The sequence below is a fragment of the Desmodus rotundus genome, chromosome 13 (assembly GCF_022682495.2).
Source record: "Desmodus rotundus isolate HL8 chromosome 13, HLdesRot8A.1, whole genome shotgun sequence".
Classification (NCBI taxonomy): domain Eukaryota; kingdom Metazoa; phylum Chordata; class Mammalia; order Chiroptera; family Phyllostomidae; genus Desmodus; species Desmodus rotundus.
Genome location: NC_071399.1, coordinates 89,771,390 through 89,799,070, shown reverse-complemented (window position 1 = coordinate 89,799,070; position 27,681 = coordinate 89,771,390). Strand labels below are relative to the sequence as shown.

Sequence of the window (27,681 nt, the reverse complement as noted above, 5' to 3'; positions counted from 1 at the left end):
TGGTCTACTGGCTCCTGCGTGCTTTCTGAATGACCTCACTCACTCCCACAGCGTTCGTGTTACAATTTACTGACAAGTACAGAAGTTACGTCCTGCCGTGCTCTGCTCCTTCAGACACGGCCACGTATCTGAGTGCTTGCAAGACAGCACTTTGCAAACTCATCCGTGTCCAAAATTGAAGTCATCAGTACCCCTCAGAGTCTTTACCCCCTGAACACCTTATGTTTTTATTTATTGATTTTTAGAGAGAGAGAGAGAAACATCGATATGCCGTTCCACTTATTTATGCATTCAATAGTTAATTTTTGTATGCGCCCTGATGGGGGATCGAACCTGTGACCCTGGCATATCAGGACAACGCTCTCACCAACTGAGCTAACTGGCCAGAGCTGAACTTATTTTAATTGGCAACATGACCACAGGCTTATTCTGATGATTGAAATCCTGCATATACTCAAATCTAAGTGCTCTTCTCCACTGCAATACTGCTTGAGTTTACGCCCTCATCTCTTCTCACCCAAATGGGACGCTAATCCCATTAGGATCCCCTGCCCTGAACCACATCTCTGTATCAATCTCTTCTGCAGAAGGTGGTCTACCTAAAACACAAAACCACAATATCTCTGCACTGCATATCAAGTGAGAGTCCAAGTTCCTCAAAACAGCCTCAAGGTTACGCTCACAAGGATAAATAATAGAGGATGGGGATTAAAACCCAAAAGCACTCTGACTCCAAACTCCTCCTTAACCAAAATAACCCAAATTCCGTGTTGTTCACGTTCTGTTTGCCAAGTCATCTTTAGGGACTGAACACAAGAAGCCAAAGTTGTGTCAGGATGTCAGCAATGAAAATAAGCAAATTGTTCTTTGTTTTGCCTCTTGCATTCCCTCACATGTTCTTGGAAGGCTTTTGGAGCTTGAAGCAAGGAAAATTCCAAACCACAAACTCGCCAAGTCTGGATAGCTGAAATCCTTCATCTCCGAGGAGATTTATCTAATTTAAAATATCCGGCAGGATTCATTGAAAACAGGTCAAGAAAAGAGGAGGTGGGGGTAGAAGCTTATCTGATAGGATGATAGTCAAAGAACTAAGCAAGACAATCGCGCGCAGTGAGCACCTGTGGGCAACCATGAAACCATGGTTGTTTACTCACGAGGAAAGCCCCAGCAGACACACTCTTTCTTTTCCAGGAATATCAGCTACCAGCCTGGTAACAACAGCGTGTGCGTGCTCGTGGGCACATGGTATTGTTGTTTTTCTTCTCAGTGTTTAAAGAAATAGCCTGAAAGGAACTCGTACCCTTTTCGACAGCATGGGTGGACGTGGAGATTAGTACGCTAAGTGAAATAAGCCAGTCAGAGAGAGACAAACACCACACGATCTCACTCATGTGTGGAATCGAATGAACAAACTGAACTGATGAACAGAATAGACAGAGAGGCAGGGACTCATCGAACAGACTGACAGCTGTCAGTCGGGAGGAGGGAAGGGGGACTGGATGGAAGAAGGTAAAGGGATCAGCCAAAGAACCTCAAGTAAGACCCATGTGTGGTAATGGCCGGAGGGAAGGGGGCCTGGGGGATAGGGGGAGGTGGGCACAGGGGGAAAAAAGGGGACATCTATAATAGTGTCAACAATAAAGTTGAAAATAATTTTTAAAGAGAAATAGCCTAAAATAAACAATCCTATCCCTTAAAGAGAAATGTTCGAAGTAGGGAGAACCCTATGATTTCGTTTAGCCTCAGTTTAGATTCTTTATCACCTCATCCCATTAGATTCAGTAAACAAGAATCTTTAATTCCCACTACTACAACCACAGAACCATGTGATGGAAAGTAAAAACAAGGAAAAATCTAACCATTTTATATAGTCCCCATTTTAGCCAAACTTACTCCTTTCAGGAAATCTCCAGAGAAGCCTCCTACTGTGAATAGGCTGAGGAATCGATGTCTGTGACTACATATGTAGGAGGTTACAAATGTAATCTTAAATCATGGAAACCACATAAAGCGGACCATGCCATTTATTATACCACAGGCCAAGGAATTCCTAGAGCAGATCAGTATTTGCGTCCCACGTAAAGAACAATTAAGTAACAAAATACCAAGCTTTCTTAGAAATCCTGCCACCTGAAATGGAATACAATCACATATAAAATGAACCATTTAAGACGGAACAATCTAAAGAGTTCCTCATCTAAGGCTCAGAGTTGTAGTAATGGTTTGTTTTTATAAGAACTCTGGGCATCACGGTTCCCACTGGGAACCAGATGCAAGTCTGAGACCTCCCTCCAGAGATGGGTCCACAGACCCAAAGGCAGGGCCCAGCCGTCCGTCTCCCACGAATGTGTGAAGCAAGAAGTCCGCGCTCAGAGGTTCAAGTCCTTTGTTCAGGGGGTGATATTACACGGCATGTGCATTTCCTGTTACTCGACCTCTCTCTTCCAGAGGAAGAAGCTTTATTCCTCCTTTCTGTGGCTTTCGAAAAGGCACACACGTGCCACAGCACAGTTCTCTGCACAAGGCAGGCTGAACCCGTGACCCTTTGGTTCGCAGGCCGGCACTCAGTCCACTGGGCCACACCAGCCAGGGCTACAGTTCTACATACAACAGCATATGGGGTACAAAATAGACTTAATAGAACACTTCCCCTGTCAAAATGGGTGAAAATAGAAAATAAAGATCTGGTCTTATTTCAATACTCCTATATCTATTAAGGAAAAAAACCAAGTAGATAAGACAAACTGCTTCTTGGCATAGGTCATTTTACAATTCAAGTATGAATATATATCAACAGGTCTTACCCTTCAAAAGGAAGGCATCTTTTTTCAATGTATGTTTTTAAAATAATTGCACACACAGAGTTTGTTCTGGGATTCAGCAATACTTAGGAGATTTTAATAAAAATGAAAAGCACGTTTTAGCGACCAATGATCAACACAATAGATTAAAGTTTATGAATAAATATTTATATCTAAGGAAAAGTAACCACAGCCATAAATAAAAAATTTCCAGGCTTGAAGGTCAGAAGTTTTATAAGCCCTTGTTTTACATAACACGGCTGCTCAAAAAATGCTTTAAAATTTATAAGTTTTTAAATGGCAGAGTATCTTTATTCTACTTGGCCACACAAGAAAGTATTGGAAATAATCTCCCATCTAGTAAATCCTTCCTAATATTGATATTTATGAGTTGGCTAATAGTTCATATTTTTGAAACTTAATAGAAAATACATATAAAAATAAAAAGGGAAGCTCGACATATTTTTCTTTGGTCTCCTAATAAGTCACGTCACAGATGATGTTTCCAGGCCTAGCTCACAACCAACACACAGGACTACGGCACCTTCCCTAAACGTCCCAGAGAACACCGAGGTGGCTCTCAACAGAAGTTCAGCTCTATCCCACTTCGTCTGTGTCGTGGGAGGGGAAGACGCCCGTTATCGTGGAAAGAGGAACAGTTTTGGACTCACTTGATTGATTCGTGTTTGAATTCCAGCTCGGCCCGAGTTTGCACCGTGCCCCTGACGTCTATAAACCTCCACTTTCTCCTCTGTGGAATAGGGCCACGCTTCCCTTGCAGGGAGCTGGTGAAGATTACAGATAAGGGTCCAGCCTACAGTGTGTTGGACGATGACACACCGAGGTCCCTGCAAATCGGGACGCCTTCACAAGAGGCTGGACACATGCTGGAAGGGGACAAGCTGGACTCGGGGTGGGACTTGCTCCTTCATCAGGAAAGCAACTGGCCCTCACAAGTTTCCTTCTCTTCCCTCCTCCCTGCTCTATCTCAGCCAATGAAATCCCTGTGTTCACGGTAGCATTATTTATAATAGCCAAGATCTGGAGGCAGCCCAGGTGTCCGTCAGTAGAAGAATGGATGAAAAGGCTGTGGTACCTTCACACAATGGAATACTACTCAGCCATAAAAAAGAAGGAAATCTTACCCTTTGCAACAACATGGATGAACCTGGGGAGCATTATGCTCAGTGACATAAACCAGTCAGAGAAAGACAAACACCATATGGTCTCACTCACATGTGGAATCTAATGAACAAAATGAACTAACAAGCTAATGAGAGACTGACTCATAGATAGAGAGCAGGCTGACAGCTGTGGGTGGTGGGGGGAGGGTGGAGGCATTAAGAAAAGAGAGAGAGAGCAGCCTCACGGACGCGAACAACAGTGTACTGACTGCCGTGGTGGGGGAGGTGGAGGAAGGTACACGAAGATAAACGGTGGTGGCAGGAGACTTGACTTGGGATGGTGAATATGCAGCACAGTGTACAGATGGCGTGTTGTAGAACTGAACACCTGAAATCTGTGTGATTGTGTTGGCCAGAGGCACCCCCATCAATTCACTAAAAAGGAAAAAACAAAGAAAGCACAATCGCGACCGCATACATGGGTGACTGAAGCTATACTGCCTTTCCTGGGGGGAGCAGAGCACGGGGCCGGGTGTGGAGGCTGAGAGGCGACATGATCATCACCCCTGCTTGGTGATCCAGCGAACACCCACGGGACGATCCTCTCAGAAGTTGCTGGTACGCTTACTTGCATTGCCCAGTTTTGCCCATAGTTAAGCAATGATTTTTTAAAACATTTTCCCCAGGAAATGCACTTTGTTATCTGTATAAATTACAAACTAGCACAGTGAAAATCCACAGATAGTCATAATGTATTGTGTTAGCCATAATATCTTTCCTCTTCATTACTAAACCTTTGTATCCAGGGATCAACAAATACAAGTGGCTAGATTTATTTTTAGCTTTATTTTTAATTCTGAAAGGCCTAGCTTTTGGCACCAAGGATATGCCATAAAGGTAGGCATGAAAGGATAAAAAGCAGCAAAGAACACTGCTAGCAACCTGCCATTTTAAAAGTTCAAAGTTCCAAGGTGGTGAGGACACAGGGACACTTCTGAGCGGGCCAGCGCCCTCCTCAGGGGCACCGGTCCCTCTGCCCGGATGCTCAAGGTCTGTCCTTGGGGCTCATTTCTAGACACCGGGCGGCCCGGGGTACACAGTGGATTGGTCGTCAGAGGTACTTTCAGAGGCTGAAGGATGATCTGTCCTGATGCGTCTGATTAGAAATCACCAATTTACTTCTAAATCCACGGAGACCGACCGCAGAGCGGCTGACATTTTCTTTCCATTCAGGTAGATGTGCTGTGTGAGGAGCCCTGGAGGAGGTACCTCTCCCTTCTGCTTTATTACAATTCCATTTCTCTCCCAAACAAACCTGCCCCAGGGGATCGCTTAAATGCAAAGGTTTCTCTCACCTCTTCCTGGGACCAGCGACTGTCTGGCAATCCCGCACTGAATCTGTTTCTGCGTTTCCAAAGCCAAAGAGGAAGTCAGCTCCTTTCTCACTGAGTCTTGCCAGAGTTCCCACAGGCTAAATTTGGGTCAAATGATTTACTAATGCAGCACAGTTAAAGTCAGGAAAAGATAGGGCTCTGATGGGAGTAGATTGCTTAGGCTGGTGGAGTTTGCTTCTTTCAACTTTATGCTAAGAAAATTGGCACGGGCTGACTTTGAAGATGGTAAATTAAGCACTGACTCAAATTTGTGGTGTGACAGGCACTAATGCTCTATGTCGTTAGGAATCAAAGAAGCAAGCTTTGGGGCTATTAATTACAAATGAAACAACAGATTATGTTTCATTCACAAGCAAAAACAAGCAAAATGGGAAACCAAACCTCAGGCTCCTTTCTGCGTTAGGGAGGGGCAGCTCCCTGGTGTGACCGCACAGGGTCACACGTGGTTTCCAAGCTCTGCTGTCACCGTCTGAAGTGTCTAAACAAGGGTGCTGCATTTCTCTGCAAGGGCCCCTGAAATTACCTCACCAGTCCCGCACGAGAGGTACGCACATGATCGATCTATCGTCCTTATCTGCTTATTAACAGAAAAGCATTCATCCGCTCATTCACTCCATAGCTGTTTGCTGAGACTGACTGTGTGCTAAAAAATGTGAGAAACTCTAAGAAGACAGGTATATTCATTATCCTCATGGAGTTAACAGGCTAAAGAAATAAACAAAAGAGTGAAAAATAACATTTAAATAAGAAAAATATTTAAGTGCTCAGCTGACCTTCAAAACTGTAAACAAAAATTCCACGTGGCCGTTCAAACGGAAGTATTCCTCAACGGAACAAACATACCCCACTTGGCTGCTGCTCTTAGTCTTCCCCCGCCCCCTTCTGTCCTTCGACCTGGGAGCTGAGTGAAGAGCACTGGTCCCCCAAGGCAAACGGGCGTCAACGCTCAGGGAGGGCCAGCTGGGGTTCACAGCACCAGGACCTCGTTTGCCGAGCTGGCAAAGGTAGCATTTCAGAAAGCAGCGCAGGCACTTCCAAACACGAGTGCGGGAGTGAGACTCGATGCACGCACCATCCCCGTGCTCCACTTATTTCAAACGTGCCACGCCCTCCGCACCCCACGAGCCACTGCCCCACTAGATGGATCGTGTCGGGTGTGGTGGCCCCAACAAACACCGCGATGTTTCCAGTAATCGATGGCTCAGGGGTCTCCTCCTCACCACCTCCATGCTGATGGTTAGATTTGCTCCATTTCAGCCAGGATGTCCTGGCAGCTGGCCAGATAGGAAAGGCTCCTCATCAACGATGACTGAATTGAGGACACTTCTGAGCACCTTCACCGCCTTTCAAATGCACGCTGGCAGTGTGTCTCAGCCCCTACGGCTGACAATTGTTCTTTTTTCTTTATAGGAAAGGAGCAGCCAACCTAATTTCTCTCTAGAATACCTGGCTGAATCAGTCACTGTGGAGTGGCGGGACCAAAGCACCGAACGGAAGACCCCTGACCAAAATGACTCCATCAACGTGGCGTAATAGCCGTGGACTCTGCACAGCTCCATTTCCAATGACTGACAGTGTCAGCATTGTCTGCTGGTTGGAACGGAACTAAAATAGGAACAGGTAAAGAAGACACTCTTTTCAACTTAACTGGATCAGAAATGCGTACATTGAAACAGATCTTTAGGCACAGGGCTATTGACATCTAAAACAGGGAAGTCCATACATCTGTATTTTGCTGTAAGGTATGGACACCGATGGACAGCCCATCCCGACTGCAGGGAGCGGGCTGAAGGCAGGGAGCAGAAGGGGCTGCTGGGGAGACAGAGCTAGGCTGTGGGAACGGGACCTGGGAGCTGCTTGTGCGCCGAGTCACGTTCCTCCAGACGGAGGTCAGAGGTTTGAGGACTGAGGGCGAGCAGCCAAAGAATGCCTTAACGAGCCACCTCGGGCCGAGGTGAGGACAGCGTTTCCCAGCACTACCGCAGGACCGTGGGGCGAATTGCCCGAGTAGCGGGTGTGCCTGGTGGATGCTCTGCACCTTCCTCTGCCTCCCCCGCCCCGCCTCATGCGGAGGTCCTGGTCCTGGCTGCAGATGCTGTGTCCCACCCACTGAGGTCGCCCCCAGCACAGCCTGAGAGGCCTCGCTGGGTTTCCAGGGTCCTTTACTTAGGCCTTTGATTCGGTAGCTCTCCGTAGGTGGGCCCTGAGTGCAGATAACTCCCTGCATGTGGGTGGGGACGGGGCATGGGAGGCGTGGAGTTGATGGAGCGCCACAGGAGTCTCCCCCATCGGCCATGATAGTAGCAGACAGAGGAGCTGGACCAAAGAGGCCTGTCAGCCTGGCCTGTGGAAAGGAAAGACTGGTTGGAAGGCAGACCACCCCCCACCCCCAGCCCCCTGAAGCGCACAAGCACCTGCCCTGTGCCATGCCCAGAACAAAACACATGTCCCAGGGGAACAAAGAGACACTGTCTCTTGCTCAGCTCTCTGGCTCATTGCTTGCTGCTCAGGAGGTACACTTGGAGGGTGCACTGACCTGTCCTCTGCATGGGCCATGTGTCCTTAGTAGTCATGTGACCCATGGCCTGCAGGAGGAAGTCTGTCTGTCTCTCTCTCTCATTGACCTGGTGGAGCAATCACCAGTGTGTTCCTGTGCTCTCTTGCCTGGGAGCACATGACCTTGCAGCCTTAGCAGCCACAAGGCTTATGGCTGTGCTGGCCCCACACACAGCCTCCTGGAAGAAGCTTGAAGCCAGACAGCAGCTGGGAATAAGCTAAGCTACCTGGATGACTGCTTGGTAGCCACCTGCGGGCTCCAAAGGATGGCACTTTAAACTGAAGCAGGAACTCTGGGCACTGGCTTTTGTTTTGGTCTTGCTGAGGACGGCTGGGTTTTATTTGAATTTTGCGGAGAAGATGAGCTTAGAGATGGGGAGTCCCCCATTCTCCCAAATGGTTCAGCATACGAGTAAAATCCTCTTTCCTTTCTCACCAGCCTTTGCCTCTTGAGTCTGCCTTTTGTGGCAGTGGACAGCCGAGTCCCCCCCTTTTTTGGTTTGGTAACGGCATGAGTGCTGGACACAAGAAGTGACCTAGCCAAAAGAAAGGGGGGTAATTCACAATGTCACAAAGAGAATGCAGGCCAACCATGCCACGGACCCCAAATTAGTACCTTGCACAGGTGAGTTCCCGGATTTAAAATTTTCCAGAATGATTTTAAGCGAATCAGCAGTCAGGTAAGTGTGACAATTGTGACGAGCACAGGGTGGGCTGAGACACTACAGCAGGGGCCTGACAGTTGTACGCGGTAGATAGTGCTGTGCCCATCGGGCCTCCGCTAGAGAATAAAATGTTGATAAAGTTGAAAAGATACCCACAACAAGCACGGTTCCTTCCAGCTGTGCAATCTGAGAAGACCGCATGGGGAAGTCAACCTTCAAACCTGGCCTTGAAAGACAAGTAGATTTGGGGCCTGTGAAAAGGGGAAGAGAAATGCGAAGGGAGTAGTTTCTGCACAGGCACAAGAGTGGGATTGGGTAGAGAGAGCACAAGAACCATGAGAAAGCTCAGGCTGGCCCAAGAGGAACGCCCAGGAAGGATGTCAGTGGATGCTAAGGAAACGAATGGAACTTAGCGGAGCGCTGTAGAAGGTCTTTATCCTCTGGGAGTGACCGAGGTACTCCAAGGGCCTTGAAGGGCCATGACCACAGCGGAAAAGATGGCTCCGGAGGCAACCTGGGATGCTGTGGAGGGAGGCGGGTGTGCAGGAAGCGAGCCAGGCAAATAACAGACACTCTCCGCCTCGCACAAGTCTCCTGAGCCATTTGAAAGAAATGTAGTGCCCCAGGACACTAACTGAGAACACCATTTCATGCCAAGTGTTTTATTTTAATGGCCACTCAGAGATGATGACCACCGTAGTGGCATGTTTCAATTATGTCTACTTACCTATTAACTAACTTTTTCACAGTAAATTCAAGACAATAAAATTTCTCATCGTTCTATAGAATCCAGCCTCTGACAGCAAAGTAATTCACTGTTTTATTGCACATTCTTTGCCCCGTTTCTATTTCCCATTTCAAAAAGCATTTTATCTTTCTTTTACAATATACTTGGTACAGTTTTTAAAGAATTATATATAACCATCAAAGGTATTTTCCTTTTATTTGGTTCAGGTCCCCCGAGGACCAGAAACAAGAGCTCCAAAACCCTTGCACTGAGCTCTAATCTGAGCAAACTTCACCTCAAGCTCCCTGCAAAGATCGCTGGCAAGCTTCGTTTTGTGAAGATAAAATAGCGACCCAGCTGTATAACACGATGCAGAAGCTTGGTTTTGGCGCAACGGCGATGGCATCTTTCCAAGGGGGAGTCTAGTGGCCAAAGCCAGGAATTTATAAACTGCTCCCCAGGTCACAAGAAGTAAAATACAATTTACTTCTTTTGTCCTCCATAGCCACCTATCACAGTTTCAAGCACACAGCTGCAGCTGGATTGTAAGATTAACTGAGAAAATGTGTGTACAAAAGCGTGCTGGATGTTATAAAAGGCTACGTTAAAAGTAGCTGACATCAGTAGCGTTGAACTCTAAAGGCTTTTGCCTTCAATTCGCCTCTGGTTACGCATGAGGGATACAAATACAGACAGGTAGTAATAACCAGGCTGCGAATACAAGGGATTGTATCGAAGAAGAGACAGAGTGTTTGAGGTGGTATAAAAAAATCGCCACGATGAAGCAAGCCCCCAATATGGGGGCACGTGCTAAAAAAAGAAACCCATTTGCTCAAATGCTGAGAATGTCTATAGAGATGTGTATAGTGCCCCTTGAGTGTGTGATCTGTGGCAGTCACAGGAAGCCAGTCAAAACCCTCAGGGAAGAGTACTACTAGTTCAAAAACTGGCCGGGCAAGGGAAGTAGGGTCCCATAGCAGACTAGAAGTAGATGGCAGCATAGCCAAAGTTCTTTCTTGATAGTTTTTATAGTCCTTTCTTCACTTCGTTTCTTAATCCCTGATATCTGGAATGCTGCTTAGCACCACGCGAGATTCCATACGTATTTGTGTAAAGAATGAAGCATATAAACTTTTTAAGGTAAGGTTAAGTTTAAAATTTTAAGTGGAATGAACTATTAGGAATAGCCACCATTTGTTGGGAACCTGGTTTTCCAGGCCCGACACGGTGTGACTCACACGTATTTAACCTTCACGACAACCCAGTGAGTTAGCGGGACTATTAGTATGAGGCTGATAAGTGAAGCTGAGCATCAGGACGGTCAGACAGGACAAGAGCCTCAAGGTCTGGGCCATTCTTACTACCTGCTATTCTTGCTAAGTGTAAAAATGCAGTACAATATTTTGCCATAAACAGGGTAAGCTGGGCAAGAACCCAACTGGGTAAGTGTAGCCAACTACAAAGAAGAAATCAATATGTAATTGACTAGCGTATACAAGCAGTGCCTAAGCCCCCTTCAGGGAGACAGAGCTCTGGATACCAATCCCCTGTCTCCTTTACTTGCTGTAAGAAAATAAAACTACCTCGCTGACAACCACTTCTTGTTATTTTTTGTAATCCTCACCTGAGGACATGATTACTGATTTTAGGGAAAGGAGAAGTGGGGGACAGGCAGGAGAGAGAGCAAGGGAGAGAAACATCTATGTGAGAGAGAAACCCTATGTGAGAGTCGATCAGTTGCCTCATGCACGTACCCCAACTGGGGATCGAACCCGCAACCTACACATGTACCCTGACCAGAATCACACCTGTGACCTTTTGTTTTACGGGACAAAGCTCCAACCAAACAAGCCACACCAGCCAGGGCAACCACCTCTCGCTCCTGAATGGAGCACCCCAAGCGGCGAACCCCTTGAGTTTGGAAACAGGGCCATGAAGCCAACGAGCGGCAGAACTTGACCTCACCTGCCCAGACCCTGTGTTCACTGGCTTTGCACAACACCACATGGCCAAAGAACAATCTGAACACACGAACAGAAGGCATTACTTGGAGATTTGCTAATATAAGAAAAAAGTACTAACATTTCATTTTATTTGGTGTTACAGAAACATATTTTTCCGGGATCTGATTGCATGTAAAATTTGGAAGCATCCCACGTGGGAAAAACTGTTGATAGTCTAATCTTAGGCTGTGAGTAATGCCACAAAAACAATCTGCCACAATTTACAAGCCTAACCAGCTAAAGAGAGAAAGTAGAGAGAAATAAAAACATTTCCCTTGTCCAATATTCTCCACCACCTTAAAATCTCACCAGACTTCCAGGTCTGCCTCGACTGGACTGCCAGGCCCGCACTACACCAAGCACGGGTGTCTGGAGGTACACTGAAGTCACAGGTATGCAAAACAGTCCCAGGCAGGGAGGACGAGCTCACTGCTGCGTGCTGTAATGAAACCTCCTGGGCGCCAAGGGCAACAGGCAGCCCAGCTGAATTTTAAACGGCGCTTACCTGGACACTATAATCAGGAAGCCACCAGTGGGAGGCTGAGATAAATGAACTGACTGTCTTTCACCAGGAGATCAAAATATTGAATAAAATACCATCTTTATGCATGAGACCCCAACCACAAAAAATAAAAAGGTTAAAATACGTAGCCTTCACACGTCTGCTTACTCACTGCATGGCCACTTCTAGATTTTTTGTGTTAGTGAACATTATGCAAAATGATTTTTTCCCTCTACCTCAATTTTCCTTGCCATTTATTCCAGAAAAAATAGGACATATTCCTTCAAAGAGCAAACTTCAGAATCCTGCTCCATCCTCATAGTAGCTGTTAAGCGCTGGGCACTATCCTGAGGGAGGCCTGGAATTGATGATTGAGTTATACAGAGCGAGGAGCTTGCCTTCCAATCAGTAGAGCTAAATGGTAAGAGAAAGTGTCAGGATTTGAAAGCCATGTCTCTTTAAGAGTCAGTGAAGCAGCCCTGGTCAGTGTGGCTCAGTTGGTTGGGTGTCATCCTGCAAACCGAAAGGTTGCTGGTTCAATACCTGGTCAGGGAATGTGCCTGGGTTGCGGATTCAAGCCCCAGTTGGGACATGTGCAAGAATCCATGTTTCTCTTCCTCTCTTCCTTCCTCCCTTCCTCTCTCTCTGGAATCAATAACAGAAAAAAGAGTAAATGAAGTAACACTCTCACATGAACGTTTTCAAAGAAACTGTTTTCATATAAATATAAAACCTGATCGTCCTCATGAGCTTTTGGCCCATGTTTCCAACTGGCCACGTGGCCTTCCACCTTCAAGTCCCACCAAAACCTGAACCACACCCTGCCCGGGCCCCAGCTCATCACCCTGCCCCCCCACCACGCCGGCGGCTGGCACCCCGGTCTCCAGGGGGAAAGCCTCATTCTAGGAGGCTCACAGTGGCAAAGCGGACAGGCGCCGCTGACATGCATTCTCACCCCTGACGATCAACTGCCAAGCCCCACGGGTGGTGTTTGTGTCCCATCCTTTGTATCTCTCTGTCTCTTACGTTTCCCAGGGGCCAGAGCCTCACTGGACAGATCCCCAGGGAGGATCCGGAAGGCCCAGCCAAGGGAAGTGCAGTCAAGTGAGACTTTACCATCCGGGGGTGGGGAGGTTGGAGGTTTGGGAAAATCAGGAGAGCGGGGCGAGCCAATCCTGTAGAGCAGGAGAGCAGGAGGAGACTGCAGTTCCATGACCATGTAGCTACCTGGCGGACACCCGCTCCCCACCCCCACGAAATGGAAAAGTATTTCACAAAGGAACTTGATCCACAGCAAATCATTACAGAGCTTCCACTGTAGCCCTCTGGCCCTTTCAGCTTTTTCAATGAGCAGGGCCGAAGACTCAGAAGAAGGCACTCAGGGTCTGCGGCTGTGTCTGGCTAAGGCTGGCAGCAGCCGACCTGTTCCACAGCCTGTTCAATATGGATACCGTCTCTCAGGACCTTGAGGACGTCCGCCCAGTAACTTCTCCCTGAATCACCGGGGCATCCGCATCACATGTGTCCGCGCAACTCCTTGTATTAGACTTTGAGAAGAGCGAAGAGGCCTCTGCCGTCAGGGGGTTAAAGCAGTCAGAGAACAACGACACTGTCCACACATCTGCACAAATGAAGTGACACAGGTGTACAGGTGTACAGGTGTACAAAACACCGTGAAGGGACTAGATGCAATGCCAACAAAAAATGACTGCATGCGGGTACTTTTTTCCATTCATTTTTCATCCCGTTCGTTTGTTCAAAGGGTATGAAATATTAACAGCTGTATCCCAGAACCAAGTACCTAGACATCAGTATCCCTTACCTCATACACACATACACTATGCAGAGAAATTCCATAACGACTCTTTCCCTTCTCACATGATAACTATGGTTACCTCCGCCTCAGAAGGACTAGTAGCAGTCAAAGAATCCAGGAGCTTTCCGGCCAACCACCACTTCACTTCACCTGCCTTAAATGAACAGGCTCCTCATGGACAAGGATAAGCAGCACCTTCCTGCTCAACCTCCTCATCACTTCGTTGGCTTCTTATCTCACGAGTGAGCGTCCTCACCACCAATCCCTCTGGCCCAGGCCTCTCAGCCTTATCTGCACTCCTGCCTCTGGCCTTCCGCTAATTCTGCCGGCTCACACGGAATGCTTTGTCCCTGCAGGTCACTGGCACGTGTCCCTGCCCCCCTACTTCTCCATGCTTCAGTCTCAGCTCAAACCTGACATCCTCAGAGAAACTGCTTGGCACCCATCCAGGTCACGATCGCCTACGGTGCCCCTTTCCTTCCTAACATGGACCACGCCTGCAGCTTCACATTCATCTGGAGGAGTGCTGGATTGATGTTCATCGCTCTCGCTAAAATGCCAGGCAGACACGATCCACACCTTTCCGATCAGCGCTCTAGCTCCAGTGCCTAGAAGGGAGCCTGGCACATAGTAGGCACGTAAAAATCACGTTGAGTAAATGAACAAAAGCACCACAGTAAATTTTCTTCACGTTGTCACATCCAGTATGTCTACACTTTCAAGCCGTGTAAATACCAGGGTGACTTCCCTTAAGGCTGGAACTGATGTTCTTCCTCAGCGCTCCATCAGGAGAAGTAACTCTTACTTGCTTAGAAAGGACGAGGGAGATGAGAAAGACGTTGCCTTAATTGCTCAGGATTACCATTTTCCATGGAAGTTAGGAATTGCAATGCCAAATAAGAAAAATGAATCAAACGAACAGTGACAAAAATGATGTCCTACCCTCATGGGACAGAACGTGAAAAATCATATGTTTTTAATCCAAGACACCTGTGCACACATAGTCGGGGAGGAGAGGTAAGGTGGGAATCTGGGGATGTGCCGAGGAGCCAACCGTGGCCAGGAGTAAGGAAAAGCTCTACCAAATTTGACGGTGCACTCTGCCCTCCCTTCCACCACACGTGCGCTGGAGTGCCATGGTGTTAGAGGGAGCCCGCCACCTCCCGTGCATGTGCCCGACCCACGCGACATGGAGACATACGGTCGTGTCTCACACACAGCGACCCAGACGCACTAGATCAAATGAGAATAACACACAGCCACAAAATCGAACTGCTTTAGAGCCTAAAGACATACTTCTGCTTCTCAAAGATTTTATATAACAAATATATGAGAACTACAAATCACACTGGAATGACAATATTATTGTAAGTCATATTTTCTTGTATTTTTTTAATTATGAGAAACTAGAAAAAAATGAAAATGCCTAGTTTCTTATATGAACAGAAATACAGAATTATTGACTCATTCATTCATTCATTCATCTGTTCATCTAAAGATAGGAGCCGCGAGACCTACTTGCCTCTCCCTCAGAAATGTCTTCAAAATCCTTTTCTCTTTATTCCCACAGCTTTAACGAGGTTCTCAGCATCTCGGTCTGAGGCTACTCTACCAACTCCCGCTGATTTTTCTGGTCTGGGGTGTTCCCCAAATCAACGTTCATTCTTCACTGTTACTACATTACATAGCTCCTAAGTCAATTTCAACCACCGCCACTCAAAGGCTGAAGTTTGGTTAACTGTAGAATTCTCCACCTGAAATATAAAGAGGAACCTTCCAAACCTGACTCCATCTGCCCTCTCCACATTTACGCTTTGTCCCACCCTCCCTAAGTCATACCTAGTCTATTGCCAGTCCCTGAACTCCCATGAGATCTTGTCCTAACTCCTTGGCTTTGAAAACTTCTAGGAGGAGAGACAACGGCTGTCAAAGATACTGCCCGAGAAAGAGCTAGAGAGGGAGAAATACCCTGGCTGTCCCCACCCCCACCGGCTGCACATTATTTGGATGCCAGATGCCAAGTATCCAGGCATACACGGCCAAGCAGAAGAGCAGAGGGGAAAACGACTGGCCCACTTGGCTGCCTCGCTCAGCACTGTGCAGGCAAACGTGGAAGTGTGCGCACCTACCTGGAGTCTTTGGGCTTTCATCTCAGCTCACACGTGGGCCACCTGCATAAGACTGTGAGCTCAATGGCAGAGCCCTGCCTCAATTTGTATCCTGACACCTCCTGCCATAGTTGGCATGTAGTAGGCACTCAGGGAATACTGTTAAGTGCCTATAGACACTATCTCTGGTGTAAAACTCAGCATTTCCCAAAGCTTGTTCTGCTGGCCATTGATTCAAATGGGTGTTAATGCTTTTTTCAGGTGGACGGGACTCTGCCATTCCATATTAGTTTTTGAAAAACAGTGTTAAAGAGAAGCTGTTATTTTAGTCCATTGGAGCTGCTGTAACAAAATAGTACAGACGAGGTTGCAAGTCAGAGATCAGCTTGCCAGTGTGGTGGGGTGGGGTGGGGCCCTGTTCTGGGTCGCAGACTTCTCATTGTCTCCCCCCATGGCAAGAAGGGCAAGGGTGCTCTCTCCAACTTCCAGTACAAGGGCATTGGTCTCATTCCCGAGGGCTCCACCCGCATGACCTGATCACCTAGCAAAGGCCCCACCTCCTGAGGTCATCACTTTGGGCAACAGGATTTCACCAAATGGACCTGTGGGGCACACGAACGTTGAAACCATAGCGGTTGGTTCCTTTATTGCAGAAAATAAATAAAACTCATTTTAAAATGTCCTTAAAGAGGAAGACGTGTTATACAGTACCATTTCAACATATCGGACGAACATTACACGGGCACATTCGTTAAGGGGATATTGCTTTAAATGCCCACATCTGTAACATTATTTTATTTCATCTTTGAAATATTTCTGTGAGGTATAGAAGAACAAGGTCACAACTTACAGATAAAAAGAACTATGGCTAATAATAAATAATTAAAACTAAATCATACATCAAGTAATAATTGAAAATATAAGATGTTTACTATTCTACTCACTGCAGGGCTAGAAGAAAAACATAAATTTAGTTCCTGCTCTGTTTGAAGAGATGAGACATACAAGAAAAACAGGGAACCATAAAAGGAGCTTTCTTTTTATCCAACAGTGTTTTTATGCATGTTTTGTCCATCGAGGTACTTGGTGTTGCCTGATTATTAAAAATATGATACACAGGTCAGTTCTGGAGCTAACAGTACAGTTCGAGCTTCATGACCTCCAGGAGCCAATCACGAAGTGGTGTGATGTCCACCGTGTAAAGGAAGGGAAGGCTAACGAGATCCCCCACTAATGAGTCGGTGAGATCAGCGTGCCGGAACTGGGGCAAAGTGACTCTGACCCTGTGATCTTCTAAAAATAATCCCTCGAAAGTCCCTGGGGGATCACCAGGCTCCATTACAGTCTTCTGGCTAGAACTCGTTTGTTTCTATCATAATATTTTATTGATCAAGACTGACAACCTAGAACATCATCCTTCATTTCTAAGGACAGGCACAAGGCCCTTGGTCTTGTTATTTAAGGAGACGGTCCTCTGGAATTAACATCATCTTCACTCGTGATGGAGGATTATTATGGAGCCTTTGGACAGTGAGGTATGTACGCTAGAAACCTCGGCCAGCACACAATAATGGAAGATCACACGCTCCTGTTAAGTAGTTTTCAAAGGACAATATGTTTGCTTTGGTCATATGGGTTGGCCTACCGCTCTCAGGGCCTCTCTACCACACGTAACATTATTAACATCCACCCGCAATGTACTTAGTTCTCAAGAACTGGCAAAATGTTAGTGTATCACATATTACTCCACGTGGTTCTGTCGGACCACAAACAGACACTGATGACCACAGATGCATTAAAAATGTCACGCTAAGGGACGTTATTATCCATAATGGTCAGGAATTCTGGGTTCTATACATAATACAATGGGGAATTTCAGTGAATACCCTATTTTGGTGATGTATTCACGGCTCAGCCAGTAACTAATGGGGTGACTTGGGGATGTCACTCTCTAACATGCAGTGACCTCAGCTGTAAAGAAAAAAAATGACCAGCCTCACTGGGGTGAAATGAGAACTGGATAGATTCCCCAGATCATGGGTCCCTGTGGTGTGCAGGGCTCCAATAAGTTAGAAAAACACTTAATGCTACACTTAGCATACAGTGTAGCCTCCCCCTGTCCCCGCAGGAGGGAGGTAAGAGGCCATCAACATACTAAAAGACTGTGACTTCTGCTGCGATGGGATCTATGAACTTCCCACAGCCAAGTGTTTCTCCAACCTACTTGTTCCCCAAATTATTTCGCTTTTTCCTGTTGAGGCCTATTGGTGCGCCTGGGAATCAGTGTTGCTCAGAACACACTTGAGGGTGATACCTTCAGAGCACAGCAAGGTGAACTTGAATGACACCTAAAGTGACACTTTTGAACTGGACACTGCTTATTCTTTGTCATTATACCCGACACACCACTCTGGGAAAGCTGGGGAGCTGGGGGCTGAAATACTAACAGTGTAACGCCGATGACTGGGAAGTGCAACACGCTATGCACCTTATCATACTACGTGCAACGATGTAAAGCTCTCGGGAGGTGTTTTAAGTTTTTAAAATAGGAATAGTTACAAATTTATATTCCTCGGTTGGTTTTCTTGTGAATAACAACAAGATTTTGCCAGACAGCGAAGTCCATGAGTCAGGAAGGCTCACTCTCCATACTGACCCTGGCCCCAGCTGGACGTGCCCGTGGCTGTGTTAGCTGCTGGTACGAAAGGTAAGTAAGTCAAACTTCAAATGACTCCCTTAGAAAAATGCCACATATTTTAAGTGAATAAAATTGGCTCCACGTAAAGCAAAGGAAGATTGGATCATGCCAAAAATTAAGTAAATAAAACAATCTACACCAGTCAAAGAAAAAAGTCTTGCATAGCTTCGAATATGACAGATTCAAGTACAGTGGATAACTCCTTCTTCCACCAGCTCTAAGAATAATTATCAGTGTGATTTTTGACTTCAGAGACACAATCCTAGGAAGTAAAAACTACTAACTGAGAATAAGGAAACACTGAGCACTTGGCAGTAAAGAAACCAGGGATCTGAGCACACCCTCAGGGACCTGGAGCCGGCCACAGCTCCCTGTCCAGGGCGAAGGATACAAACACAGCGTTGCCGGCTTGTAATCTGCAGCTGAAGTCACACGTCAAAACGCGCATTTCCGTCTACGCACAGCGTGGAAGAGATGTGGGTACGCTGCCCACGCGGCTGCCCATCACCAGGACCCGCTCAGGCCTGCCTTAAAGCAGAACGCAGTTATAAACTGCCCTGTTCCTGCCCCAACTCCACTCTTTGCTGCTAAGAGCACATCGTCCCCAAATAAACAACGCTGGATGGAAAGAGACTGATAATCCACACAGAGCTTAACAGTTGATATAAGTGTATGTCCTGGAAGGTTTTAGGGGAATGAAATTGGCTCACGTTTCTCAAAATGTGTCCAGAACCCACGGTGGTGGTCCGGGGAGGGGGTGTTCGTTCAAAGTGCTTCTCGCCGGTCCCACCCGGACCTACTGAGTCAGACTCTGTGGGGCAGGGCCTTGGACTATCCCTGTGGAGTAAACTCTTAGGTGACGTTTAGGGCCACTAGAGAGTTAAAAGAATAGTGCACTGAATTCTGACATCAATTATTCATATGCAGAACTTGGAAGCTTCATAGGAAAGTCTGAAAACCATGAGAAACTTTTCAAATTAAGGCTTAAAGCCCAAGTTCTCCTGGGGGAAGAAAGTACACACACACGAAAAACAAAACAAAACAAAACAAAAAAACCCAAAACCTGGTGACAGTGATTGTTTTGGAAATGTAATTTTAAAACACCATTAGGGACAACCATATAAAATTTGACGTCCTAGATTTTATTAAAGATCAGTGCATTTGTCGACGTCCCTGCCTGTAACCAATGCGGAGCCGGCCCACATGCTGTGAGTGGCGCTGGCTATTGGCCATCTGCACCGCCTGTCCCTCCCACTCGGACCTGGCTGGCCAGGCCCTGCCCGCCCCGTTACCCTGTCCATCTCAAGCCCATTCCTCGTTATTATCAGTGTACCTGGGACTTACGGTGGTGGTGGCAGGTGTGATCTGCGGCCCTGGGAAGTACTATTATTCAGCAAGAGTGCCCCAACGTCCCTAAGGCTGTTTGAGACCAGGTGGCTTTGCCCTTAGTCAAAGCTGGTTCAGGTATCGCCAGGCCCAGCAGCGGCCGCTCAGACTGGCTGGCTCCTGCGGGCCTTCCTGGCCTCCCCATCCTGCTTTTCCCAGAGGTACAAGGCTTCGCAGAGCTGGCCAAGGGCTGCCTGGGCCGGGCTCTCTGGTCCGCAGTACAGCCTTCGTGCCTCTCAGTTGGCAAGTCCTCGCTGAAAATCCACTGCGTGAAAACTGCAGAGGGTGTATTAAGGCTTTATTTTTAGTTCTCCAGCTATAAAATCTTGTTTCTGGTAAAGGGTAATGGTAAATGAAAAATACATATGATACACATTATGTAATGTATATATAATATATTATAATACATATATAATATGCATTAAGAGAGAGAACTGAGTTCTGGAATTAAACTGTCTACCAGAAGCCACATTTTTAAAAACATGAAACAGTTAACTGAGAACAAGATGTGGCCTCAGAACCAGCATTATCGGGGAACTGTACTAGAAACACAAATTTTCAGTCCCCTCACCCCACCAAACCTAGTGGATCAGAAATTCCCGGGTGGGCCCCCCAAATCTGTGTTTTATAAAGTCCTGCAGGAGATTCCGGTGCGTGCTAAAGTTTCAGAGCCACTGGCTCAGATTTCAAGACAAGGCACCAGCACCTTAAGTTGTAGGTGGGAGGGAGCTGACCGAAGCATCTACACGACATCATTGGCAGTGACCCAAACGAGACCTGCCTGCTCTTCCCACTGGCCCCCGAAAGGCCGGGGTTTCCTAAAACTAGAGCAACTCCAGTTAAGACACGGTCACTATAAAGCCCCTCTGCTCATTAATGCACCAACACATCATGTATCTTATTCTTCAGCTGCCACTTGACAGAGAACCTGGTATGAAGAAAAGCAAAGTGTGGTGGATCGTATGACAGGTCAGGCTTAAAGTGGGGCGGGGGCGGGGGGTCCGAAGGGGTGAAAGGCAGGCCCAGGTGGGACCGTGCTGTGAGGGGGCTCTGCAAAGGCAAGGACGCTTTCAGCAGACAGAGACAGCGATGCTCGGACCGCGGCTTCTTAGAACACAGGAGCGCCTCCCCTGGAAAAAGAGTGGTTTGCTGCTGCTGAGCATTCTGCACCCATTTTCTGCATACATGTGACTCCCATTCACACTAAATGTGGGTTACTCTGAATCTGGGACTCTCTGCAGGGCCTCCTCATGACAGTTTCCGAAGGTGAAATCTCTAAATCCAGATCCTGGCATTTGCGAGCACCAGCTGACGGAACTTCCTTAGGGTGTCTTCACAATGTTCTTATTACATTTAATAAGGTTGCATTTACCGAGCACGTAAATAACATATCTTACCAACACATACATTGAAGTCTCCATCACAGTACTGAATGACTACAGCAGTATTTGGAAGCACGTAGTTTTCTATTCGACAAACAAAACCAGCATTAAAGCCTCGATTTTCTCAGAGCACATTCCCACACCATGCGAATGCTACCATATTTGTTATACCCTCTATTTCTCCAAGGCTGCCGACATGCCTTTTAGAAACTCAGTTAGAGGTAAAACTCAACTCAGACTTGTTTTTACAAATGATGACAAAAAAATAGGACTTAAAATATAAGAGGGAGATGGTGGCATAGAAAGTTTATCTTCACGTTACTTCAGGGAAGACAGAAGTCATGGAAGGATTCCTCCCCCAGGTAGCAAATGGCCAGGTGCGAGAGTCCCGTTTTGTGGTGTTCTATTGGCTGACAGGTGACATTTTAACCTCTAACCAACCATAGCAAGATTATTCAAAATTAAGGTTGACATTTTGTCCTTTAACCAGTCCCAAAGTCCTGCCGGGGTTTACTGCCTGATGTCACACCATATGTGCACGCTCTGGACCCAGCAGGCAGCAGGCACGAGGCAGGATGCCTCTGGACTCTGCCATCCTGCCGCTTCCTGTTGTTGCTGGAACAGCCCTAACTTTAGCTAAACATAACCCTCGGGGTGAACCATTTTTAGTAAGAGCACCCGCCTTACAGCCCAGTACCCTCCGCGCTGACTCCAATCCTGAAGCTCTGCCATCTGCCACCCGTGGAACCCACAGAACTCACTGCCGTGGACTTCGGCAATCTTCACGAAGCCCACCCATCTTATGAAACATTGCATAGAATAAAATGACTTGCCACTGAAGTGGATATGAATAAAAACCCTAACCCTGATGAAATGAACAGCAGGAGGAATTCTTTGTGACACTTTTTTTTTTTTTTTGCTTCTGTCAGCTGGTTTACCACAACATGACAGCAATGAAGGGCAGGCTTTTCCTAAGCCTTCCCCATGATTCAAGTTCTTTTCTAATTCTAAATTTACTATCCTCTCGGGTACTAGGGTGTATTTACCTCCTTGAGCCCTCAAGAGCTTTGACTCCGAAAAACCCTCTTAGTTTTTACATTTGGAATTTTTTTTTTGCCAGATATGAAATATATATATGGGGAGTGAGAGGATGCCAACTGCTGGTCATACGCTTTACTCTTAGGTTAATGTCAGTAACTTACCAAGCCAGGGTTCATGAAAAGCATACACAAAGAACAAAAAACCAGTCCCTTTAAAAATATATATAACTTCCCTCATTGGTCTTTCTTCTTGCGTTTTTCTGTAAAGTTAAGCGTCTAGCTCTGTACAATCCAGAAAATCTATACGTAGTTTACAGAAAGAAGCATAAATCTCATGGGTCTCAGATTCACTTTCTGTTGCCTGCCTTCATCATATGTTTAAAGATAATCAATGAGAAATGATTTCTCTTTGTAAGCATTTTCCTGTTCTGCCAGAAATAATAGCAGCCCCTGCCCTGAAATGAAGGGGAATAAAGGAAAGTAACATTTACCATAAGAGGAGAAAAAGAAACTGCCTAAGCGTTTTTCCAGAGCCAAGTGAAACAAAAACAGCCAATCAAGTTTATTCTTGACGAAAAAGAGTTAAATGCTCCTGGCATTCGTTTTATCCTTAACATCCAAGGTATCAACAAGTTTGCAAACTCTGGATTTATACTGCAACTTCCAACGGACCTTTTCGGCTTCATAGTAGCCGTGCTGTATTTCTGTATGAATATACATACCACACGCAACGCTTCTGTCAGTGTGGAACACTAAGACAATAAAGAAGGGGTGGAGTCCCTCAAATTGCCTTCTAGGGCAGCGTGACATGGAAAACTACAGAGGGAAAAAACCCAGATGAAAACAAAATTACATCTGGTAAGGAAATGCAGAACTGCAAACAACTCTATTCCTTCTTTCCAAACGCAAAACTTTGTGCCACTTGCAGTTTCATCATAAGAATTTTCTTACTGAAAACACTATTGAAAGTTTTATACCAAATAATCTGAAATCATCTGTTGGGGCTTCTCCAATATGTAGACTCTATCTCAAAACTATCCATTTTTAATTGTTTTCTTCTGGATTTTTCACAAAAGACTGGAAGAGAACACCAAATGGAATAGTTACAGACTCTTCCTTTGTAATGAAGTTACAAATATATTTTACACATTTTCCTGGCTTTCCCCCCTTCACTCTGTATTATCTACGAGGGTTGTCATATTTCATCAGGGCAGATTATAAATCAGACAAGTTCAGCCTTTCAGGTTGAAAAATGGAGGTGAAAGGCACAGCGGAAAATATATAAAGTATAATTAGAACCATATGACCAGAGATATTGAAGCAGTACTTGTTGGAGAAAAACCAAGTAAAAATCAAACTTTTTCTGGTGTTAGTGAGACTCTCCAGCCCATTTGGAACAAGTACACATCATTTGCTAAATATTCTTTTTTTTTTTTTCTTAACAGCAAGAGTACCCAGGGAAATGAAACCCTAACAAGGTAGTTGAGGCTACACAGCTATCTTTGCAGTGAAATTCAGAGTTCTCACTGTAAAAGAGAGCTCTGATTTAAAACAGTAATTGCTTATTTAGAAATAGAATTTAAGATTGGGTAAGGGTCGATTTTACTGGAGAATTACAGACTTAAGATGACTAAGTGGGATCAAAAGCCTTTTCTACTTTTCTATGACGTCTTCGTCATTCAAGACCTGAGAATTCCAGTAAGACACAGAAAATCTAATTCCTTACTGTTGACCACAAAGAGTAAGGAGTGATGGAACGCAAACCGTCTCCCCTGCTACATTATAAAGGACCTCAATGCTACTGCCGCGTGTAGCTGGCACTTAGCAGGCAAATGATGCCTGTGTGTCTAAGGATGTATGGACATTAAGAACTCTCCAAGTGGGAAAGCAATTCTGGTAAAAACCTTTGAGTCTGGTCATCTATCACCAAAGCCATTCCGTCTATTTCTCCAGAGCATTCCAAATGTCAATTATAATAATCTCAGTAGACAACTGGAACATAATTTTCAATATTGCTTTGGGATTCCGGTAAACAACTCGAGTGTAGCCAGTCACTTACCCCCCAGAAACTGGATTCCTCCAGCCACTCTCCCCACTGTCCTGGAGATGAGATCCGACACACAGCAACCCATGAGGGCCGTGAGAGCCACCAGGAGGAGGAGGCCACAGCCCAGGCCGGTCACGATGGTGCAGATCCTCCATTCCGCGCTGGGGATGCCCTGGAAGGAGGCGTAGCGCCCACATTCTTCCACCATCACCATCATCTTCCGACTCTCATCATGGACAGGGTACGAGCACCTCCGGAAAGTACCGAAGGACACAGGCTTGCCCAGCTGGGACCCCCAGAGCCAGTAAGGCATAAAGAACCCCACGCAGGAGGTAGCAGCACAAAGAAACGAGAGCAAAGCCCAGATCACCCCAGTGCACGTCAGGCTGGATGCCATCTTTCCCAAGGCAGGGCGACGCAAAGGGATGCTGCTGGGGCTGCTGGGGCTTCAGGAGTAGGGGAAGGTGTGACACCACCGGGGACTGGGACCACAGGTAATCCGCTGTTCTGTACTGCGCAGTTGCCTACAAACAGAATGGCTCTTCAGTCTTCCGGGGCCTCCACTCCCCCTCCTCTGCAGAAAGGGCAACGATGATCCCTGGGAGAACAAGAAGACACAGTAAGGGTCTCAGGTTTTTAGTGAAGTGATAACAGCAATTCAGTGGCTCCACAACTTTTAATTAATACGCCTTCAAACTTGCCTCAAGACTTCAAAAGTGGGAAGAACGTAAGGTTCTCCATAAACGTCTCTTTCATTCAGGTTTTGTCAAACTAGCTTAAAACTTCTTCGTGTCTCGATCTCCTATAAATGCTCCCAAAGTAACTCTGACAGCTATTTACTTTTTTAAAAAAAATGCACGACCTCTATTTGCAAATGAATTCATTTCATAGACTCACATTAAAAGTTAGGTAGCATTTTTATTGGCAGTAAACACAGTTCCAAATACCATAATCCAATGAACCCAACCATGGTTTGTCTACTTGATCTGCAAGTTTATGCTCATGATTTGTAGTAACTTCTCTGTGTCCCTTTCGGTGTGTTAACTCCCTGCAGGAGCCCCCACAAAATAATCAGGATAATTTTCACAACTGCAAAGCATGATCAGTTGGATAGACTTTACGGCCCGTCTACACATGTGGAAGGGATGGAGCTCCTGGGCCCTTCCAGCACTCATCCAGTCGCGTTTGGGAATCCCTTCCACCTTAACTAACCTCTCCTACGGCAGAGGAAGGAAGAAAGCTGGTGTAGGACTTAATTTCGTAGCTGCAATTTTGATTCACTGGTTCTGATAAAATTATTGGAACTATCTCTCCAGTTCAGTGATTGTCAGTGTCTAATCTGACACTTTTCATTACAATGAAAAGTAATACGTACTTTCCAGCTCCAGTAATAGGTACCCTACACCCAACCCCAGTCATTCAAATAGTTCCACATGTGCCCTGGTGGGTGCGGCTCACATGCCTGGGCATCCTTCGGGAAAAGCAAAAGATCACCAGCTGGATTCCAGGTCGGGCAGAGGCCTGGGTTGCGGGTTCGGGTCCCAGACTGGGCATATAGGATAGATGTGTGTCTCTCTCTCGTGCCTGTTTCTCTCCCTTTCTTTCTCCCTCCCTTCCCTTCTCTCTAGAATTAATGAAATCGTTCAAATAGTTCCACATGCATTTGACGACCACCACCTCCTTCCCTTTCAAACAGAGTTCCTGAATCATTTCCCACACTTTCCATAAAAAAAATAAATACAGAAGCACAAAGGCCACGCATCCCCGAGTTCCAGCGCCAGAACTCTCAACTCCAGCGTGCAGAGTCCCCAGCGAGTGTCCCCTTCTCTCACCGCTCCCCCTTCCCAAGTCTCGCCTCTGCGGTTTCCTCTCCACCCACCGCCCCACGCACGTCCCGGGTGTCACTCCAGGGGAGCTCTGGATACTGTGGTGTTTTTTTAATCTTGTCAACCGCGGCCAACGTCTGCGTTAGCGACTGAAGTTGTCTGTCTGGGTCGTGAGGCTGGGGAAGGTGAGTGTGGGGGGGGGGTATCACCGAGAGCAGGGTAAGGAGCACCTGGAGTACCCCGAGATAGCTCCTCAGCAGCTTCCTGCCTCGGCCTCGCCCACCCCGCCCACCCCCGAAGACACACAGGATCCCCAATCCCAAAAGAGGGAGCGAGGCGTTTTCCAGCCGGCCTGTGCAGGGAGGGGACAAAGATGGGGAGGCGGCCACCCCCGGAGGCAGACGCCCACGGCGGCCGCGGCGGGCTGGGGGAGCCGGGCCGGCAGCCCCGCGCTGGAAGTCAGGAGCCCGGGGGCAGCACAACTCCGGCGTCCGGGGACCAGGGGGCCGCGGGCAGCAGGGAGCGGAGCCAACGCCCCGGGGGCGGCCGGGCGCTTTACTCACATGGCTGGCGGGCGGCGGCCACCTTCTGTCCCCGGGCCGGGGCGCACACACAACTTGCTGTCTTTTCTGGGCGGCACATCCACGGCCGAGGAGACCGTCCTTCCTTCTTCGCCGCGGTCCCTAACAGCCACGGAGACTCCGGGCCCGACTTGGGGGCGAGGGCGGGGGCCGGCTGCCGAGGCTCCTCGGGAGGACGGGCTGCGCCGCCCCCGGTGCGGCCGGCGCCCCCCGCGGCTCTCCGGCGGCGGCTCGGGCGGATCGCGGGGCGCGGGGGCTCGCTCGCACGGGCAGGGACCTCGCTTTGGCAGGCGCGGCACGCACCGCCTCCTCCCGCGGCCGCCCGGCCCTCCCCCTTCTGCTGTCCCCTCCCCTCGCGCCCCGCGGACCCGGCGCGGACGGACCCGGGACGAGGCGCGGCCGGCGGGGACCTTTCCGGCGCGCGGGGAGGGGCGGGGAGGGGCGCGCCCCTCCGTCCGCTGCGATCCAAGCCCGTCCCCGGGGGTGGCTCCCCCAGCCCCTAGCACCCCCCCCCGCCCCCCGCTCTGCTCTCATTGCGACACTTTCAAAGGGGAGAGCGGGGGATGCAGACAGACCGAGAAGTAGGGGAGAAAGTTGCTGGTCTTCTGGGGTGCTCGCCAGGGGCACGCGTTTCCCGTTTGCTTCTGTGGGTCTGGTTTTTGGGGTCAGAGCCCCGGTGGCCTCCCGCCGTCAGGACCCGCGGATCAGAACGAGGGCCGTGAAGACTGGGTCGAGCGACCCCGTAAGCTCTGAGGAGGCCCTTGGGAGGTGGTCGCTTTGGGAGGGGGCGCCCAGGCGGGCGTGGGAATGCGAGAGAAATCGGCGGCCCGAGGCTCAGGGCTTCAGGCCGGCAGCCGTCTTTCTCGACGGACATGCCAGGGAGGAGGCTGGGAGAGCCTCCAGCAAGAGCCTCGCCCAAGATTCTCCCCTTCTCTGGGAACCTCTTTCAAGGCATGGCTTTCTCTCTCTCTCTCTCTCTCTCTCTCTCTCTCTCTCTCTCTCTCTCTCTCCCCCCGCCCCCCCCC

The 27,681-nt window shown here is 47.7% G+C and overlaps 1 protein-coding gene across 1 annotated transcript in view; it reads right to left on the bottom strand.

Moving 5' to 3' along the window:
- LHFPL6 (LHFPL tetraspan subfamily member 6) overlaps positions 1–27,058 on the bottom strand; it is a 154,559-nt gene extending 127,501 nt beyond the window's left edge. The window contains exons 1-2 of the mRNA XM_053916475.2: positions 26,639–27,058; positions 24,262–24,847 (exon numbers count right to left, since the gene is read on the bottom strand). Coding sequence (XP_053772450.1) covers positions 24,262–24,646 — 385 coding nt within the window. The 5' untranslated portion in view covers positions 24,647–24,847; positions 26,639–27,058. The remainder of the gene's footprint in view (positions 1–24,261; positions 24,848–26,638) is intronic.
- Positions 27,059–27,681: the final 623 nt, after the last annotated feature.